Source organism: Schistocerca piceifrons, chromosome X (assembly GCF_021461385.2).
Source record: "Schistocerca piceifrons isolate TAMUIC-IGC-003096 chromosome X, iqSchPice1.1, whole genome shotgun sequence".
Taxonomy (NCBI): Eukaryota; Metazoa; Arthropoda; class Insecta; order Orthoptera; family Acrididae; genus Schistocerca; species Schistocerca piceifrons.
In genome coordinates this window covers 440,683,963-440,706,200 of record NC_060149.1, presented here as the reverse complement: position 1 = coordinate 440,706,200, position 22,238 = coordinate 440,683,963, and the positions used below count along the sequence as shown (strand labels likewise).

General features: G+C 42.9%; 1 protein-coding gene across 1 annotated transcript in view; it reads right to left on the bottom strand.

Annotated features, from left to right (window-relative positions):
* The window catches only part of LOC124722044 (DEP domain-containing protein 1A-like), a 128,341-nt gene extending 118,781 nt beyond the window's left edge, over positions 1 to 9,560 (bottom strand). The window contains exon 1 of the mRNA XM_047247234.1: positions 9,432 to 9,560. Coding sequence (XP_047103190.1) covers positions 9,432 to 9,476 — 45 coding nt within the window. The 5' untranslated portion in view covers positions 9,477 to 9,560. The remainder of the gene's footprint in view (positions 1 to 9,431) is intronic.
* Positions 9,561 to 22,238: the final 12,678 nt, after the last annotated feature.

Sequence of the window (22,238 nt, the reverse complement as noted above, 5' to 3'; positions counted from 1 at the left end):
GAGGGTAACACTGGTCGACAGTTTGTAGGCTGCTCAAGGAGTCAGCACACAGGAGAAATGACTCACTAGGGCATGAGCGGATGTGCTGAGGAGCAAGAGATATAGCCACCAGCTCTGCAGTGAAAACACTGCAGCCATTTGGCAAGGAGTGCTTTTCAATATGTTCACCACGAACATACGCAAAGCCAACGTGACCAACAGCCATCGAGCCAACGTTGTAAACCACTTCATGGCCCCGGCACCTGTCGAGAATTGAGAGGAAGTGACACCGGAGAGCTGCAGGGTTAACTGATTCCTTAGGGCAATGCGACAGGTGCAGGCGAAGCTTCGGCGTAGGTTTACACTATGGAGGAATACGTGAATGGACCTCGGGTAGAGGTGGTAAAGGGAAGGACTCCAGTTCATACAGAAGGGTCCGGATGTGAATCACAATCGTAAGCCCTGACCTGGGCCACCGATGCGGGAGATGAACCACTGTGGTAGGGAAAATGAGATGGTGATTAGGATGCTCAGAAGAGCTACGAATGTGTGCAACGTAATTGTTGAGCAGCTGTGCTTGTCCGATCTTCAATGGAGGGACTGCAGCCTCCACCAGTACATCATTCACCGGACTCGCCCTAAAAGCTCCTGTTGCTAGTCAAACGTTGCAGTGGTGCACAGGGTTGAGCAAATGCAATGTTGAGGGTGCCGGCGAACCATAAACCAGACTCCCATAGTCAAGGCAAGATTGAACAACAGCTCTGTAGAGCTGTAGCAGCGTGGAGTGATCTGCACCCCAGTTGGTGTTCCTCAGGCAGCAGAAGGCACTGAGGTGTTGGCGGCACTTCCATTTAAGCTGACGAAGATGAGGAAGAATCGATATGCCTCCACTACAATGAGCGGATCATCATTAAGGTAAAGTGCTGGTTCAACATGAATGGTACGACGCCGACAGAAGTGCATGACATACGACTTCATGGCTGAAAACTGGAAGTCGTGGGCTAGAGCCCATGACTGCGCCTTGTGGATGGCTCCCTGCAGGTGCCACTCAGCAACACCAGACGAGGAGCAGCAGTACGAAATGCAGAAATTGTCTGCATACAGAGAAGGTGAGAACGAAGGCCCTACAGCTTCTACTATACTATTAAATGCCACTATAATTAGAGAGTCAACACAGAGCCCTGTGGGACCCCATTCTCCTGGATATGGTCGGAACTATGGGAGGCACCCACTTGGATATGGAAAATATGAAGAGATACAAAGTTTTGGATAAAAATTAGTAGTGGGCCCTGGAGAACCCACTCATATAAAGTGGCAAGGATATGATGACATGTTGTGTCATACGCTTTCTGTAAATCAAAAAAGACAGAAATCAGGTGTGGCGCCTGGAAAAGGCTGATGGGACGGCAGACTCAAGGAATACAAGATTATCAGTGGTAGAGCCACCCTGGCGGAAACCGCCCTGGCATGGAGTCAGTAGGCCCCATGACCTAACACAACCGCCTACCTACCATACATTCTAACTGCTTACTAAGAATGTTGGTGAGGCTGATGGGCTGATAGCTATCCACTTCAAGCGGGTTTTTGCTGGGTTTGAGCAGTGGGATGATGGTGCCCTCCCACCACTGATATGGAAAGGTGCCATTGCACCAGATCCACTTGAAGATGACGAGGAGATGGCACTTGTAGTCAGACGACAGATGTTTAATCATTTGACTGTGGATCTGATCTTCCCTAGGAGCTGTGTCAGGGCAATGGGCAAGGGCGCTGAGGAGCTCCCACTCTGTAAATGGGGCGTTAAAGGGTTCACTGTGTTATGTAGTGAATGAGAGGACCTTCCCTTCCACCCGCTGTTTGAGGATGCAAAAGGCTGGGGGATAATTCTCTGACGCAGAGGCATGAGCGTAGTGCTCAACAAAATGCTTGGCATTTGCGTTTGCATAGGTAGATAAAACACAATTTATGTTAACTTCAGGAACATCTGTTGGGGTCTGATACCCAAAAACTCATCTGATCTTTCCCCATACTTGAAAAGGTGACATATGGCACGCAGTTCTTGAAATGTAACTCTTCCAACACTCCTGCTTCCATCTTTTTGTAAGCTGGCAACGCGGGCACGGAGGGGTTTAAAAGCTATTAGGTGCTCCAAGGTTGGGTGCCACCTATGTCACTATAGAGCCTGCTTATGCTCTTTAATGGCCTCAGCAATTTCCAGCAACCACCAAGGCACTGTCTTTTGCCAGGGGCCCCCTAAGGAACAAGGGATCGCAATTTCTGCTGCAGAAACTATCGTCCTGCTGAGACATTCATATATCACATCGATGTTAGCGTATGGGAGATATTCAACGGAGACAGCAGAGCTGAAAATTTCCCAGTCTGCCTTGTTTAAAGCCCATCTGGGTAGGCATCCATGGGCATGATGCCAGGGCAGTGACAGGAAGATGGGGAAGTGGTCACTACCACACATGTCATCGTGGGCTCTCCAGTGGACAGATGAGCGAAGTACTGGGCTGCAAATTGATAAATCAATGGCCGAGTAACTACCATGAGCCACACTGAAATGTGTGGGGGCTCCAGTATTTAAGAGGCAGAGGTCGAACTGAGACGGTGAAGTTTTGACATCTCTGCCTCGACCAGTAAGCATGGTGCCACCCCACAAGGAATTGTGGGTGTTAAAATCTCCCAAAAGTAGAAAACGTTCAAGGAGTTGATCAGTCAGTGCAGCCAATACATTCAGGGGTACTGCACCATCTGGAGGAAGATATACAATGCAGACAGTTATTTCCTGCGTCAGCCTTATCCTGACAGCCACAGCTTCAAGGGGGTTTGAAGGGGCACAGTTTCAATACATACTGAGTTCAGGACATAGATGCAAGCTCCACCTGACACTCTGTTATAGTCACTACGGTTCCTGTAATATCCCTTATAGCCATGGAGGGCAGGGGTCCGCATTGCCGGAAACCAGGTTTCCTGGAAGGCAATGCAGAAAGCAGGTGTAAAGTTAAACAGCTGCCATAGCTCAGGGAGGCGGTGGAAAAAACCGCCGCAATTCCTCTGGAGGATGACTTGATCGTGAAGCTGGGAAGGCATGGAACATTCAATGAGGCAGTTTATGCCTCAGGGTCACCTGCCACTGACTTAGTTCCTGAGCAGTCTATATCCATTGTCTGTGAGGGTCCGGAGAGTTCTAGGTCCTCAGCGGATACCAGAATCTCCATCTCATCCTCAGATGCAGAGCTTGTAGGTAGTGGTGGTGTGGGTGCCACTGCAATTTCCTTGGTCTTGGGGGTCATCTTTTAGGATTTCCGTGGCTGGTCCTTGGGTTTCTATGGCTGGGAGGGCTTCACTGATTCAGTCTTCAGGACTGACAAGGATCGTGAAGGCATATGACAAGCTCGTTTTGGGCACTTCAGCCACTGACGGGTGTAATCTTCCCCACTGGTAGAAACCTAGGAAGGGAGGGACCCGAGGGACCCCTTCCTAGTGAGAGGAGCCGAAGAAGACCTACATTTCTCCAGCTGAGAAGATGATTGGTTGGTTTAAAAGAGAGGGGAAGAGATCAAAATGCTATGTCATTGATCCCATGTTCCGCATAAAACAATGCCACAAGTGGAAGAATAAAACAAGCGAGACTGACATTTTAAAAATGTGACAAGTGAAAGATTGTAGATGATAATTACTCAATTGAAGAAAACCTGAATCAGAGAAATTAAATTATTCTGGTTTCTGTTCCATTTGTGAAACACTTAATACCCAACCAACTAGTAACTACTGAGTGAGGTGGCGCAGTGGTCAGCACACTGGACTCGCATTCGGGAGGATAATAGTTCAAACACGTGTCTGGCCCTCCAGATTTAGGTTTTCTGTGATTTAGGGAAACTGCTTCAGGCAAATGCCGAGATGGTTCCTTTGAAAGGACACGGCTGACTTCCTTCCCCATCCTTCCCTAATCCGATGGAACCAATGACCTCACTGCTTGGACACCTCCCCCCAATTCAACCAACCAACCAATAACTAAGATATATAATCAGCACTTATGTTTAGCTACTTCCCAATAGCCTGAGAAATTGTTGTGTATTAACACAAATTAAATCCAACTGGAATCTTATCCTGCCTCAAAACTATTGCCATATTTGAACTATGCACTGGTGTGTCAGAGCATGAATGTTACATATGACTGGGACAGAACAAGTCAGCTGTAGCTGAACACCCACAGGAGTTTGGCCAATCTATCAGTTTTTTAGAACCTCACATGCCTGCTCAGCAGACATGGAAGCATCAGCAAAAAATATAAGAGACTACTGAAATAATCAATTGCCCTAACAGCATGTACAAGGGAGATGGCTACAAATTACCTATGGCTTGGGTGCCACGATTCCAGCTTGGTGGACAGCTTGTTTTCATCAGCCAGCAGCACTGCTTGTCTGGGTTTAACAGCATAAGCAGTAGCCATGAGATAAGTGCTGTGTAGTCTTAATGCCTCACTGGACGAAAACACTATCTCATGGATAAAAGTTGCCAATTTGCTATTGCCTACAAATAACTAACAAGAGTTCAAGTGTCACCTACCAATCCCTTGCCAGAGTGGCCTAGGCACTAGTCTGCTGATACACTTTCCTACCAATCACCTACTAGAGTTGCCTTCCAGTGAGCCACAGGCAATAGCTTAACGCAAAGCCATCACCCTCCGTAACAACCTCTTTTCATATCATGCAATGACATCCCAGATATGTGACATTGGCAGCCATCAGATAACTGAAATAGACAGTACACAGGGGAAGACATTCCCACAGTTAACCACTCTGAAGAGGACCAGAGGGAGTTAGTCAATGTGTCAGTAACTTAGTTGTTTAAATGTTTTATAATGACACACCCTAATACCCACAATTATTTTATTCAAAATGGCCAACACATTAATGAGAATGCCATATTGAAATGAAATGTTATGTGACGAGGGCCTCCCGTCGGGTAGACCGTACGCCTGGTGCAAGTCTTTTGATTTGATGCCACTTCGGCGACTTGCGCTTCGATGGGGATGAAATGATGATGATTGGGACAACACAACACCCAGTCCCTGAACGGAGAAAATCTCCGACCCAGCCGGGAATTGAACCTGGGCCCTTAGGATTGACAGTCCGTCACGCTGACCACTCAGCTACCGGGGGCGGACAATGCCATATTAAAAAGCAGCCACCACTAACTTCACATCTAGGAAATAAGAACGTTTAGATACTATTGCCAGCTGGTAAAAAAGTACAGAAAATCAATACAAATCCTAACAAAAACATCGCTGCAAAGTTAACTTCCAAATGGACACCTCTGAAAATAAAAGCTCTGCACACGGCCTGAACTTTATGAGCCCCAGCAATTTATTTTGGTCTATACCAAAGCATAAGGTCCAAATTCTTGAAATTAATTACCGAAGCTCCCAGTAAAGGTCAACTTCCATTTACTAGGCCTATTAACTCCTTACAGGTAAAATATTAGTAGCAATGCAGTTCCTGCTGATTATGTAAACGATGTTCTCGGGTGTAGTTGATAGCGTCACACAAGCACCTCAAAAGGGTAGCTCCAAAGCAGTGTCCAGCACACAACAGAAGAAGAAGAAAGATATATGCTGAATATGAGCCACAGGGATATCTCTGCGTCCCAACCAAACATGAAATTATCCAAAGACCGTAACAGATTCTACAAGATAAGCTCCATATTCCGACCATATGCACTAATTATTATTTAGTAGATAAGGATTGTTATACTCTAGCATCTCATTGCGAGATCACCAAGCAGAAAATTTAGTATAGACTAATCTCTTGTACTAAACCAATATTCACGGTCCTAAAGTCAGCTTCAAATTCACATTATGGTTATAAGTATCATACTGTGGCACTTCACAACATAAAGCATGTACGGTGATGCCTTTGGTAATAATAGTATAATTCAACACAAAGCCCACAAAAAATGAAGCTGCTACTTAGTTACTTACTGAGGAGTGTGCTTTATTGGATTGATTGTGTCACCATGTTGACTGGAATAGTTTGACCTATTACATGCTGGCATGTAATTAGTATTTCTATTGGCTGTATGCAGGAGTCAAATGCAGGTTGGGTAAGGCAAGTGATATCAATGTATTTGACTATTGCTAGATTGTGTGCATCTGACCTACTAGACACTATCTCTGAGGTTGTGCAGCTACTACTGTGCAAAAACACACCACTGGATTAAGGGCATACCATGAGCTGCTCACCGCTGGGAAAATAGTGCCACTTACCATGGGCATGAAGATGACGACGGAGGTTGCATCTGACTCACGAATTCTGACAGCAGCTAGACTGGCATATTTGCAATTGCCAACACAATGGTGCGAGCAAGTAAAAGTTTAGTAGTAGAACCCTCTTGCATTTTTTTGTAGTTTATGTAAGATATACTTCCATAATATGCCACAGAATACACACCTGAGACTTGTCCATTATCAGTCTTTTCAAAAATGTACCTTACAGTTTCAGTTTTAATAATGAGACGTATGTTAAATATGGTGTAAAGGTCACGTGGGCTGGTGAATGCACACAATTCAGGCATTTTCAAGTGTGGAATATGTACACGGTATGAAAAAGAGCAGCTGACACCTCTAGCTATGTTTCTTGTTAATGAATAATAGGGGAACCAAATGTCCAATCATATCCACCTGTTTGTCTACAGCACTCCACAGGCAGCATGTACCCCTCAGTGAGACAATGCACTACCCCACTCCCAACTTATCAGAATGGTCAAATGAACACTAAATAGATGTGGAACTTATTTTATGGCATCCCAGGTCACCTAATGTCTCTCACCGAGATCATCTGGGGTGTCATCTAGCAAGATATACACATTGAAATCTGTCCTGTTTCCATTCATTGTGGACAACAGTTGAGCGAGATAGCTCTCAACACTTTTGTGGACACCATGTCACAATGCCACTACATCAATGAAATGGCGTGCTGAACATCTCTTGTACAGGTGTATAGTTAGCTCACACAACAACCAATGATAGCATCTGCTTGGTCACACCTTCTAGGCCTAGTCTGCTCATGGTTGTTACAGCAGTCTATTACATCAGATGGAAGTTAATAGTACACAATGTTTGTGGACATTAACATGCTCTTATTTATTTTCATCGTGATTTTTGTTTCTCTATGCAGCATGTTCATTTTATACTATCAGCTATTGGAAATTGGCATTGAGGTGTGTGTATATATAGAGAGATGACAACTGTACTGTTCCTGCAAACTAAGTTGACATTCAGTGTGATGCCTGATGGGAGTGACCATAAAGGCATTACCCATTTACAGATGTTCCCATTTTCACTGCACTAAGTGTCACCTTACTTTGTACAAATAGTGCACCAACACAATGTTATTGCTTTCCACGTTCCATTGCTACACACTGTTATTCTGTTGTAATTCAGTTACTAAGGTATGTATACAAGAAGCAGTGAGTAGCATATAATTATTAGAGTTAAATGCATCCTACTTTGTATCCCAGTTTATAGTGTCTTTGCCACATGTCAGTTTGGTTTGTGTCACAATCAGCCCTCTTCAATAAAGTATCCACATCCCAACTGTCACTCTCCTGAAGCAAAAGGAAATATTTTATAGGTCACAAAGTGGCCACTCCTATCTCTCTCTCAGCCTCTGACTAACTCCCCATGTCTCTCTCTCTCTCTCTCTCTCTCTCTCTCTCTCTCTCTCTCTCTCTTTCCAGGTTGACAGGCTTATTATTTTATTAACTCATTCATGTTTGTACATTATAGGTTAGAAGATTGAGCAGAAATCTGTGATTCCCTATAATGATACACAATTACTCAGATGGACACAATAATACATAATTTGCCCTGAAACTTGCAAGCTGAAACTGTTTGGCTTGATGTTTTTCTTAGGTGCTATTGTGCCGCGCTGTACATAAAATCTTTGATTTATAATACGAGACTTCACTTTTTAACAAAGATTTAAATCTGTATCACTCTGGTAATCACCCTAACACAATCGTTTCGAAAGTAATTTTGCAGTGCTGTTTTTTTTTCTGTCATATAGTAAATCCTTAATTATTATCAAGTTACACAACAAAGACATAATTCATGAATCCAATGAATGTCAGTAATGGGGCAATACGTATAAACACTACCCTTTTTGCTCTTTATAGTTTTTTATCACTAAGGCTCTACAAAATCTTTTCAGTACACCCAACACATATGGGTTTACACTTTGAGGAGGAGGAGGGGGGGTGGGGTTGCTGGCATGCAGCTAGCCAAACTTCACAAGGCACTGCAGGTTTCTACAATACAGGCAACACACGAAGCATGTGGAGCTCATAAAAGAGCTATGACTTGACAGCAGCAGGCCCTCATCACTGAAACATCAATCATACAGCAATTTTAATAGAGTATAGCACTCTTTTTGCATGTTGTTCTAACAAACTTTTGATGCGTTAAGCCTTTCAATTGTGAATATATTCTTACAAAAAGTAGTAATTGAAATGGTCTGGTTTAAATGTACTCAGTAACTTTTCAGTGACTTACGTCGTAGCTACATATTATAGTAGGGAGTTCACATGCTACGGCTGCGTGAGTACACACAAAGGTAATGCATCTGCCACCTCAAAGGCGATCCCTGTATCTAAATCAATTATAGTATGGCCTGAACAAGATATTACTACTGGTCCACAAATGGAAAAAAAGGGGGGTACTGGTTTTAGAAACTCTACTTACACAAATGTGTGTAAAGGTCATATTATACTGACAATGTTTTAATAACTTTCACACTACGTCAAAGCTGTAGTCGGCACATTACAAAACGACAGTTTGCACATTACAGAAGAAAACATGGTTTTCAGTGCTGGCTCGGGACTTTTTCAGCGCTGAGTAAAGTTTTATCAAGGATGGTATTTCCTCATACATCAACTGTCGTCACACTAGTCAAAACCGAATTCTCATATTAGGGCAATCAGTCTCATTCCTGAAGTCAGTTCTACGAGACAGGCATTACCTACTGACACAAAGAATAAATCAATCACGAAATTTGAGAAGGTATGAAGATACATTTGCAACAACAAGGGCAAGAAACTGGTGGAGCACAAGTTATATCAAACGAAGCTTATACAATACCTCCAAAACTGATTAAGAAAACACGTAAGGAACCTTTGAAGTTCGCTTGTTAAAACACTTTCGCGTATCATTAAATGAAGTAGTTTAATTACATGACAGTTGGATTCTATATGAAAACAATAAAAAAAGCAACGTTCTAACGGCAGTGGGATGTTATTTCTGCTCATCAGAATACACTGGGCACCACAGATAGCTAGAGTTCTTATGGCCCCTAATTATACAGGCTAAGTAAAAGCAAGCAAATATATATTTCTAACGACTTTCAAAATATCGGCACATCATAAACGTTACCAGCCGTAAAATAGTTGCTTACCAATTTCGTTGCCCTGTAGGGCCCAGAAATTTTAGGTCCCTCCATACTTGACAATCATTCACTATCAATAAAATCACCGTATTTATGTCACAAATATTGTTTTTTGCATCACACTTCTTGTAAACCTAAATTTGAATTTCGAAAGCCGTGTATCACAACATCACACTTGCGTGCCATTGGTGGATGACAATTCACATGCCAATGTACATCATTGCCGAAGAGAAACCACATGAGCGCTGCTAGCAATGAAAATATCCAGCAATGAATTTATCGTTTCGGTTATCTGTACGTAGTCAGTCACCTCGCCACCAAAACGCCGAGTGCCCTAACCATCATACGATGCGATAACTGCAAGCTGAGAGTGTCAACAACTTTGTTATGATCACTTTACTTAGCATGACTCATTTAAAGAGTCGCTAAGTGTCACAGACTCACAGCCAGACAAACGATGTGTACATTTTTTCACAGTTGTGTACAGTATCATCAGCATTAGCGGCACGAGAGCCTTCCGTGAGCCTCAGCCTTCTGCAGAAGGCTATTCCATTCTTTCTTATTTAGTGCCGAACCCACCCAATTCTGAATTCCAATTTTCATTATGTCCTCTCCGACACCTTCCTCTCACCTAACCTTTGGTCTTCCAACCCTCCTGGTTGCTTCAGGCATTGCAGTGAATGTCTTCTTAATCATTCGGTCATTAGCTCTTATTTTACATCCTCACAATTGTCAAGCAACTGACAGTGTCTGGTTCATTACCAGTCCAGTCGTGCTCAAGTAGGCCAATCAGCGGAAAGTTCTGCAGAAGTTTTTCAGACAAGCTTTACATATGCCTTCGAGGATGCCGAATCCGAATTTTCGAAGTCCCACTAAAATTTCGCTCCAGAAATGAGTCAAAAACGGAAAAAAACTCGAAAAAGTGGGACTTTCTTTATTTTTCGCTTATAATTCCGAAATGACGCAATTTTCGGCAAAATAAAGACGATAAAATTTCACACAAAATAGAACTCAGAGAAACTTTTTTCGTCAGACTAACCATATGACGTGTAGCATGTATTGAATTTAGCGCATCTGAAAAGAAATTCGATCTGCTGACACGGATTTTGATTTAAAAACCACATTTTCTGGCTTAACAAAAAACGCTTTCAGCCAATCGACGGAACCTAGTATGTAGTATGCATAAGCTTGGACTGCGAGAGACTGTTCTAAACCTTTCTGAGAGACAAAAGAGTGAATTAGCATGGTCAGCAATATGTCGGATTGAACCGGTACCTGACTTGGTTGAAGGAGATGCTAGTACCCCATCAAACACATTAAGGTCCAGTACGGCAATCCAAAACAGGTAGGAAAACGAAAAAATAATGAGGTACATATGTCACAGGAGTTGATGGTGGTGTGCAGCAAATTTTCAACTATCTCAGTGAAAAGAATGAGAAGTCTCAGTTTTCCCTTCAGCACATCCATGGCGACTACCTTCCTGATGTCAAGACTGTGAAAGCTGAACTATTTAAAAAGTATGCAAGTGATACGGTGACCCCTTCATCTGCGAAGAAATCAATTGTTTTTTCTGTCTTTTTCGGAAAAAACTGCACTGTTCTTACAGATAGTTGGTATCAGTCAAAAGGCCATCTCCAGAGGAAGAGAGAGAGTGTGTGGTTGTTGAAGGTATTCGATTGCTGATTCACTGCACTGCACATTGAAATATCCTCTTCTGGACCAGTTTTTTTTCCAGAGAATGCAGTCCTCGTCACTGATACTGTCCAAAAAAATTTTACTCGGCTAGTGATGAATAAATAGGAGACCAAAAGTATGGCCATAGGACACAATATGGTGGCAGCTCTCAGACCCAACTCATTCTTGTCACCACTGCAGGTTGGCCTGGCTACATTCATCTACAGGGTGAACATTAATAAAACTGACAAACTGCAGGAATGGGTCCCTGGCTGGAAAAAGAGGAAAAAAGATCCCATGAACATGTGCCCAGAAATGGATGGCATGTGTGCAACGTCCCAGGAGACAGTACAGAGCTGCATCTCACCCACATCATAACACGTTTTAAGTGGGACGCAATGCATGCATTCACACATCTCATCATTGATTGCCACACTCTTTCACACATTCCAGCTTCTCTCTAAGTAGTGTCACAGGCATTGTGAACACACTGTTGAAGGGCCTCCACATTAGGAACTGGGTCAGCATACACAATGCTTTTCAAATACTCCCTCCCCCTCCCTCCCCCCCCCCCCAGAGGTAAAAATTCAGGAGATTTAAGTCCAATGATCTAGCAGGTCATGCTACAGGGCCTCTGTGTCCAATCCCACATCTGAGGAAGATGCTGTTGAGCTGCTAGCCAACTGTAATGCAGAAGTGGGGTGGTGCTCCATCAGGCAGAAAGATATAACCTGTCGTATTACCCAAGGCACATTCTGAAGCAGCACATGCAGAGTATTCTGTAGAAAGTCCAGATATGTTCCCCCATTGAGGGGTTGTGGAATAATGACCGAGCCAAGTACGTTGTTGCCAAGAATCCCTGGCCATACATTGACGCTGAACTGATGCTCCTGAGATGCTTCAACCATTCCCCGAGGATTGTCTGTAGCCCACAGATGACAATGATGCCAGATCTGATAAAGGTTGCTTCATAGGGAAAGAGGACTTATGACAGAAATCCCATAATTGTGATGGTATGGTGTAAAAACCATCGACAAAATGCTTCCCATAGAGGGAAATTTGCTGCTGATAATCTTGGCACTTGTTGTAGGTGATAGGGATAGTACCAGTTGCCGTGCAGGATACACATAATCGTACTTTGGCTTACACCATGTTGACAGGTCACTTGTCTGGAGCTGGTAAGAGGATTTGTCTCTTTATCCTGTAGAACCTAGTCTTCCAAATCTGGAGTACACACAGTCCGCCGCCTCCCTGCACCTTCGTCTGCCTGAAAGGATCAACAGTCACGTAAACGCCCAAAAAGAGCTTGAAATGTTATGCGATATGGTTGGTGTCTGTGAGGGACTTGTTTTGGAAAAGCTGTGCTGCCTCTCGATCGTTTCCATCTACCTAACGATACACAAACACGATCTCGGCTTGTTCCTGTCATGAATATCGGAACATTCTGCTGCTTATGGTATGGCGCGTCGATCACACAGCCTGCAATACAAGAAGAGCACATGGCATTTGGTCTCAGGAACTTTCATTTGTCAGCGCCATCTGCTGTGCTACCACATTTGCATTTCCAGACATATGCTCCTAAGATATTTTTTCCTTCATTTCCAGTCTGGAATCCGTCTTTGTAGTTTGTCGGTTTTATTAATGTTCACCCTGTACAAGATGTATGGCTCTCAGAAATTAGTTGGTGTGCTGTCTGCTTTAGGATGGAGTGCCTCCTACATAGAAGAAGTGCCTCTTGAGGTGTTACCAATGATGGCAAAGAAATGGTAATTTGATCCATCTGTGTCATTTCAAATTGTCTCCCTAAATGCTGAGTACAAAACCCAGTCTCTTGCTGGAAGCTACAGTTTCCACATAATGAGGGGAATCCACTCGGTACCACACCACATGAAGGTAAGCCATATTTCCCATTTTTGTTATTATAATTTCCCATTATGAAATTCATGATCTCATTATTGTAACAAACACTGTACATTGCTTTCAACTCTAATTATTTACCTATTGTGTGGTATGAACTGAAGTTAGTCATGTATTATCTTACTTAGCTGTAACGTATCTATGTTTATTCTCACTTTGCTGAAGAATCAAGTGGCTTACAAAGCGTGAAGAGAATGAAATTTCTTTAAAATTTTAATATGAATAATATAATATTATGATAATTATTATAGTTGTTGCCAAATACAAACCAAAGCATAATTATTATGTCATTTACATAAGTTATTTGAACAGCTTTTAATTGTATGAGTGATGAAAGTTTTCATTTTGACTTTAGAATGAACATCATAGCACGTTGCGAGATGAGAAATTGGGTTTTGGCTATTGCGCCTAAAATCATGCCAGCTTGAGAGATGAGAAATTGGGTTTTGGTGGTGGCACCTGAAATCATGCCAGCTTCAATGGGCACTACACGCCATATAGTTGACCTGACGAAAAAAGACATTAGAACCCAATTTGTGGGAAATCTTGAGCTCTTTATATTCGTATCTAGTCAACTTTACCGAAAATTGCACAATTTCCAAGTTAAAAGCGTAAAACCCAAAAAAGTCCCATTTTTCGCCTTCTTCCCAATTTTGATCCACTTCTGGGCCACAATTTAGCGTGATTTTGAACATTCGGATCCAGCACTCTGGAAAACAGATAAAAAGCTTGTCAAAAAAATTCTACAAAACTGTCCTCTAAGAATTACCATTTTGCTGGACTATATATACAGAGTGTCAAAGGAGGAATGGTCGATATTTAGGGATATAACAGGAGGATTGTTTGAAGCAAAAAAGTATAGTAAATATGCGCTCTAAAATGCCTACCATACCTTAAGAGCAATGAGCACTCGCCATCTTCGATATTGTGAAACAAATCTTTTCTACTCCAAGATTAATTAAACAATAATATTAGGCTGTTGTTCTTGCAGGTTCAGAAGCTGCGAAGATGTAAACGTCGACCACTTTTTCAGTATAAAACGAAAACACATTGAAATCGAATGGAGTACAGCATCAGCTGGAAATGGAAATGAAGTACCATGCTTCTTGACAGATCGTAGGGGAACGATGAGGGAGACCTGCATCACCGTACTGGGCAAGGTCCTAACGGAGGTCGTTTGCCGTTGCCTTCCTCCTACCATAATGGGGATGAAAGATGACGATGAAGACGACACAACACCCAGTCATCTCGGGGCAGGTGAAATTCTCTGACCCTGCCAGGAATCGAACCCAGGTCCCCATGCTCGGGATACGAGGACACTGCGGACACAGCACCAATTACTCCACGATTATTGCGGCAGATTGCTCGTGTTTCGAAATACAGCCACCAGGGAGCATTGGTGGAAGGCAAGTGAGGCACTAAGTGTAACTAAGTCGAACTTTTTGTGGCATGACAGAAGTTATGGCTCTTAAGTGACGCCCCTGAAAACTGGATGTTTCAAGCGAAACTGCAGTGCCACTGCATTATGCCATTAGCTATGGTGTCACATTAATTTCATGTGTGAACCTGCTTTACAGTATGCACTCTAGAGCCAATGATTCCTAGACAATTTTTTCTTGTTTTGGTTCTTACTACCTCCTCTCAAAATATTGAAAGCAATGACCTTGCCATAGAAGAGATTCGTTTCACAATCTCGAAGAGACACAAGTGCTCATGGTGCTTGAAGTATGCGTTTTAGACTTCGACCATAAATATAATAGACTGGCCCTGACGTCATTTTCGTGATTCCAACATCTCAGGGCTAAAGTCACGTGAATGTTGGGAAAACATGATTGTTTCGTGTTGCGCTTATGGCTGTACTCAGCGTTTTGTCGGGGGAAATGGCATTACATTTCACGTGCAAGTGTTTCTATGATAGTGCAGATGCGTTTATTGAAATCTGCTGAAGTGACTTTGATATGTTTTTTACACTTGAAATAGAGTATCACGTAAATTAAAGTGTTGAAAGTGATGCCTGCAAAGTCAGACTCATATTACATTCTGGAAAGTATCTGTGATAATTCAGTTACAGAAGTAAGTATAGCTGTTTCTCGTTCCTACTCATAGGTTCCCTAAGGATGAAAACCGAAGGCAGCTTTGGATACAGGCCCTGAAACGGAAAAACTTTAAGCCATCTGCACAAACGCGCCTTTTTGTATGTACAAGTGACATTATAATAAGGTAAGAGCACCTATAGTCGACACATGAAGAGAATTTTTTTTCTACCTTCTAGTACTATTAAATAAATGTAGGCTCCAAAATTATTTTCTGAAACTTCAAAGTCTCACCTTTCATCTAAAATATCATTTTTTTAAACTGAGAGTTCAAACTTTTGTAAAAATAGTAGGAACTGAACCTTTGAAGTTCACCTAAAATTGATACTCTAAAATGTACCTGGTGCTAAAGTCGACAATTTTGGCACCTATAGTTGACATAATTCCCATATCCCATTTTCTTTTATAAGTGACTAGGGCTCAAAACGAGGCGAAACCAATGTTTAAAGTTTTGACACGAGCCCACTCTTACTGTTTAAAAGAATTTTAACGACATTTTACTTTAATTGATAGTTTATAGTAATTTCGTCCCGCTGCCCACCAGAGGGGCGTTCGGTGTATTTGTTAGATTTTATAAATGGTACTGTGAACAAATGCAGGTAAAATGTAGTTCTGACACAATTTTTTGCAAACAAAAAAGTAATTTTTGTTGGAAGCGTTTGGCAGTCAACTGAGGAATGTGGGTAAACTACGATACAAACGTAGGATGGCAGACCGCTGATTTGAAATTCCGCCACGTTTTGCCAACAGTCACGTGGTTTATGTTGGAGCCACACCAGCCCTACAGCTTCTGCACAGCAAGGCCAGTCTACTAGAATCTATGGTCGAAGGTTTTAGAGCACATGTTTACTCAACATTTTTGCTTCAAAATATTGTTCCTGGTATATCCCCGAGTATTAATCATTCCTCCTGGGACACCCTATAGATTAAGACCTATATAGTTCATAGCTGAATCTCTTCCTCTGTACAACATTTCCTTCAATGGCCCAAGAATTTGTCTCAAGAACTTTCTTTCAACATCTACATCTACATTATTTCACATAAGCTTTGTAGTATCTTACAGGTATCTAGTCTGGTCTTGATGCCTTTCCACTACTAAGCGATTGTAGTTGGTTTTCTACTCGTGATCTGCAATTTCGAAATTTGTACGACGATTGAAAGGAGGAACCGTATTATGATCTTCAGTGCTGAAACAGTTTCAGAAGACCGAATGCAGTATTTTGGTCTTCTCTCTGTTATCGTTTTTTTTTTTCAGTGGCTGTATGGTCACTGAGTGACTAAATTGGTTATTTCAGACTGTGTACTGATTTTACATTAGATCAAATCTTGTTAGCGACTTTAGTCAGGGCAGCTGATAAAATTCTACTTTCAAAGTCACTGAATGCTTCTCTCATTGATTTCCTTAAACCCATTTTCGCTTCGTTCAACTTTTGTTTGGCTGCTAGGTTTTGATTTCTCTTGGATTTGTGATGGAGCTCTCTTTGTTTACTTAGCAGTTTTCTGCCATGCCTATTAAACTATGGTGAGTCTTACCCATACATTCAGACCTCATTTGGAATGTAGTTGTCTTAGGTGTATTGAACAAGGTTTTTGAATTTTTTACATTTGAACTCCACACCTTAGTCCTCAGCACTCAATATTTGATGTTAACTACTCAGGTACTCCGCAATTTGTCTCCTGTCACTCTTGCTAACAAAACTACACTGATAAGCCAACACGTTATGACCACTGACCACTGCGACATTGGATGCCACCTGCTGGCGTTGCGGGCATGGGATGCGGTGACAAAGGTATGTAAGCAGGGTGGACAGGGATCAGGAATCACTCCAGCGAAGATATGGGCCATGTATGGGGAAACCCATTGAAATAAGCGACTTTGACAAAGGGCAGATTATAATTACACGGAGCCTGTGAACGAGTATCTCAAAAACGGCGAAACTGGTCGAATGTTCACGTGCTACTGTCGTGAGCAGCTGTGGAAAGAGGTAGAAGGACAGTGAAACTGCCAATAGGAGCTAGATGATTGGATGTCCAGGACTCCTCACAAAATGTGGGATTCAGAGGCTTGTCTATTCTGTGAATTAGGCTAGATGGTGATCTATGGCATCTCTGCCAAAAGAGTAGTTGGTCCACCTCAGGGAACGTCCAGTCCCCTATCCCCCTCTCCTCCCCACCCCTCCTGTGATGTAATCTAAGATGGCTGTCTGGGAAAAAATGGCGGGAAATTCGTTCAGTCTGTGTCGTGCTGCTGGACTGAGAGGACCTCACGACGGTAGGCTAATATAGCTTGCATAAAGCATTGTTTAAACAATTTGTTTAAAGACTTTGTTTATTTATTTCTGAAGCTGGAATATACATCGAATATGATGCTGGTGTTTAAACAACTTAGGTGATGGTAAACAATTGCAGTACTTTTTTTTAAAATTCCGATAACGAAAGGAACCACGTAATTACACTGTCACAAATCACACTAAACATATCTGAAAAACTTTCTCACGTGCTCTCTGTCCACTGGAGTTGCGCCTCCAGGAAGGCTTCATGGGCTGGGCTCCCAGCACCGCCCAGGGTACGACATGCGGCAGCTGCAGGGCCATGCGAAGCACTTACTGTTGCACTGGAAATCCTCCTACCTGGCACACTTTGTTTCTTTGTGTCATGCCGATCGCCCCGATCACGCCACGGGAAGCAAGCAGCACACCAGAAGCCATGCTGCCTTCCTCCCTGGGAAACGTCATGCACTTTTGTTGGAAATATCCCAACCTTTCTTTGTGGCTCTTTTTGCAGGAAATACCCCAGCCTTCCTCTTGGTACTGAACACGAACTGCTTCAGGAGTTATCAAATCTTGTATACAAGCAATGTGCGGAATATTATCACATACATGTCTTGAAGATGTCACAAAACTCTGCAGATGTTGCTTTAGAAGATGTACTACAAGAAATATTAAACAATTCACTTCAGAAACTGAATATATATCACAGAGCTACTCGAAATACACTTGCACTCAAAACACTGTGAAAATCATAGTTGGAATATTTCAACAAATTGTGTGCATATTGTTTATAGAATATTGGGCATTGTGTGGAATATTTCAGGCAGTTTACAAGTTGAAAATGTCACAGGAACTAAATGTAACATTGCACAAGGAGTGAGAGAGCTTTGCAGACGACACAATAATATTTAATCAATTTGCGATGTAACTACACTTTTTATTCCGAGGAATATCGCCATACTTGAACACAGACTCCAGAAAGCTTGAAGCGGGTTCTGGCGCACTTGCGAAACCTCCCAGTCTTCATCTAGCCTTCCTCCCTGAGATATATCATGTACTTTTGATGGAAATACCACAGCCTTCCCTTGTCTTCGAGCAAGAGCTGCTTCAGGAGTTATTAAATCCAACTAAATATGTTCCTAAATACACTTTCAAGAGGATCGTTGCACCGTAGTTTGCTTCAAGAAGTGACATAAATAAATCGGTAAACATTTTTTTGCAATGGATTTCACAAATTGAATATACACTTGAGGAGTAGGAAATATTACTTAAAACTACAGATCGACACTGTTTTGGAATATTTTCGTGCATAAACAAATCAGGTAAAGTGTTTGATGCCTCAATGCATATGCAATTATTGCTTTAAACAATTTGTTTCAAATATACTTGCACACAAAACACTACACTGTCTTCCCAGGTGCGCGTGGGACCGAAATACACCGCATAAAAATAAATGAATGCAAATGCACTCGAAAATATATCGCACATGAGTGTTGTTTATGAATTGAAACTAAAATAAATAAGCCAATTACACCACGTCGAAACTCTAAAGATGATCCTACATCACGTAAAAACGTTCTTAAATACACTATCACAGTAGTTTGTCATGTGAGGTATGGTCGTAGCCCAGGATGCGAGAAGCGATGCATCCATCAGTGGCCGCAGCTCGCCACAGAGTGTACCTGCTACCAGAAGCGGTGTCTCTGGCGAGATCGATGAGCACGTCCAGGACACGGAGCTGTAACATCACAGATCATACCACATTGGGATTTCGAATCTGACTGGCTGCTGAAAATACTGTTCAGGATTTTCCATCTTCCGCCCCTCCTGATGGTTCCCACCAAATCAGTGTGTCCATATAAACCCTACCCCTCCACTCCCCACCTCATTCATTTGCTCCTTAGTCTCATGCGTCAGTTTGTTGAAAATGAAGTGTACATCGAGTAGCATGAGCGCCAGTGGCTGACGATGGAGAATTGTAGAAGAAGAAGAAGAATACGAATTACCACATAAGTAAATGATTGTTTTTGTAAATATTTTCTTATGGTGCAGAAAGTGTGAATATTAGATGTGTTAAAAATTCTCATTGGTAATCCAGTTTCTTTTCACTGTTACACTGTGCATCTCCAGGATTTTATTGTGGATTTTGAGGACAGACGGCAGGATGAGGAGGCTGCACTATAGAGAACTCCCCCTATTAAGGTCCAAACCTTGTGCAAAGCCCACAACTAGAGCTGCTGTGTGAGTATAAAAAATTTCATGATAGTAATGGTGTAATCTGTTTTTGTACCACTGGTTAATTTCTTATTTCTTGCTTGTTCTTGATATAGTTCACTTGGTTAAAATGCAGCTTGAGCTGGAGGCAATGTGGGAGGGTGAAAAAATACACTAAATGTATCCAGCAGCATATACACAGCACCAACAGTCACATAAGTATAGAAAAAAGAAATGTCTATGTAGTAGCAGCTATGTAACCAAAAATTATGTTTAGTCTTGTTATAGCAACAATTCTAGAGGGGTTAGGTCTCACAGACAGGCAGCTGGAGGCTATTCACCAATTGCAACAGTCTCCAGCACCCAGTGAGAGAGTTGAACAGCCCTCTAAGTGGAAAAAAGAATTCTAATTTTTTGTTTATTTGTGACTGTAGTATAGGAGGTTTTCCTTCTTCTCTAACACACATACACACACACACACACACACACACACACACACACACACACACACACACACACATATATATATATATATATATATATATATATATATATATATATATGTGCGTATGTGTGTGTTAGAGAAGAAAAACCTCCTATACTACAGTCACAAATAAACAAAATATATATATATGTACACACACACACACACACACACACACACACATATATATATATATATATATATATACACTCCTGGAAATGGAAAAAAGAACACATTGACACCAGTGTGTCAGACCCACCATACTTTCTCCGGACACTGCGAGAGGGCTGTACAAGCAATGATCGCATGCACGGCACAGCGGACACACCAGGAACCGCGGTGTTGGCCGTCGAATGGCGCTAGCTGCGCAGCATTTGTGCACCGCCGCCGTCAGTGTCAGCCAGTTTGCCGTGGCATACGTAGCTCCGTCGCAGTCTTTAACACTGGTAGCATGCCGCGACAGTGTGGACGTGAACCGTATGTGCAGTTGACGGACTTTGAGCTAGGGCGTATAGTGGGCATGCGGGAGGCCGGGTGGACGTACCGCCGAATTGCTCAACACGTGGGGCGTGAGGTCTCCACAGTACATCGATGTTGTCGCCAGTGGTCAGCGGAAGGTGCACGTGCCCATCGACCTGGGACCGGACCGCAGCGACGCACGGATGCACGCCAAGACCGTAGGATCCTACGCAGTGCCGTAGGGGACCGCACCGCCACTTCCTAGCAAATTAGGGACACTGTTGCTCCTGGGGTATCGGCGAGGACCATTCGCAACCGTCTCCATGAAGCTCGGCTACGGTCCCGCACACCGTTAGGCCGTCTTCCGCTCACGCCCCAACATCGTGCAGCCCGCCTCCAGTGGTGTCGCGACAGGCGTGAATGGAGGGACGAATGGAGACGTGTCGTCTTCAGCGATGAGAGTCGCTTCTGCCTTGGTGCCAATGATGGTCGTATGCGTGTTTGGCACCGTGCAGGTGAGCGCCACAATCAGGACTGCATACGACCGAGGCACACAGGGCCAACACCTGGCATCATGGTGTGGGGAGCGATCTCCTACACTGGCCGTACACCACTGGTGATCGTCGAGGGGACACTGAATAGTGCATGGTACATCCAAACCGTCATCGAACCCATCGTTCTACCATTCCTAGACCGGCAAGGGAACTTGCTGTTCCAACAGGACAATGCACGTCCGCATGTATCCCGTGCCACCCAACGTGCTCTAGAAGGTGTAAGTCAACTACCCTGGCCAGCAAGATCTCCGGATCTGTCCCCCATTGAGCATGTTTGGGACTGGATGAAGCGTCGTCTCACGCGGTCTGCACGTCCAGCACGAATGCTGGTCCAACTGAGGCGCCAGGTGGAAATGGCATGGCAAGCCATTCCACAGGACTACATCCAGCATCTCTACGATCGTCTCCATGGGAGAATAGCAGCCTGTATTGCTGCGAAAGGTGGATATACACTGTACTAGAGGCGACATTGTGCATGCTCTGTTGCCTGTGTCTATGTGCCTGTGGTTCTGTCAGTGTGATCATGTGATGTATCTGACCCCAGGAATGTGTCAATAAAGTTTCCCCTTCCTGGGACAATGAATTCACGGTGTTCTTATTTCAATTTCCAGGAGTGTATATATATATATATATATATATATATATATATATATATATATATATATATATATATATATATATATATATATATATATACAGGGTGTTACAAAAAGGTACGGCCAAACTTTCAGGAAACATTCCTCACACACAAAGAAAGAAAATATGTTATGTGGACATTTGTCCAGAAACGCTTACTTTCTATGTTAGAGCTCATTTTACGAGGGGCGCTCAGAAAGTAAGCTCCGATCGGTCGCGAAATGGAAAACTATTAAAATCCGATAAAGCTTTGCACAGATGTGTTGGGTAGTGTCTCTAGTATAACCCCAGTTAGCATCACGTCGCTCTTCTCATTTCTGAGCTCGCAGTGAGTGCGTAAAGATGTCTAGAAAATAGTGTCTGCCGCCAAGTACGAGGGCCTGGTGAGAAATTTCGCCTGAAGCTATGCAGCTAACATTACATAACTGTCGTGCTGTTTCGTCTTCACGACAATTCTCAGCCGCATTCTGCAGGGGCAATGAAGATGCTCCTGCATAGTTTTCAAATGGAAATGT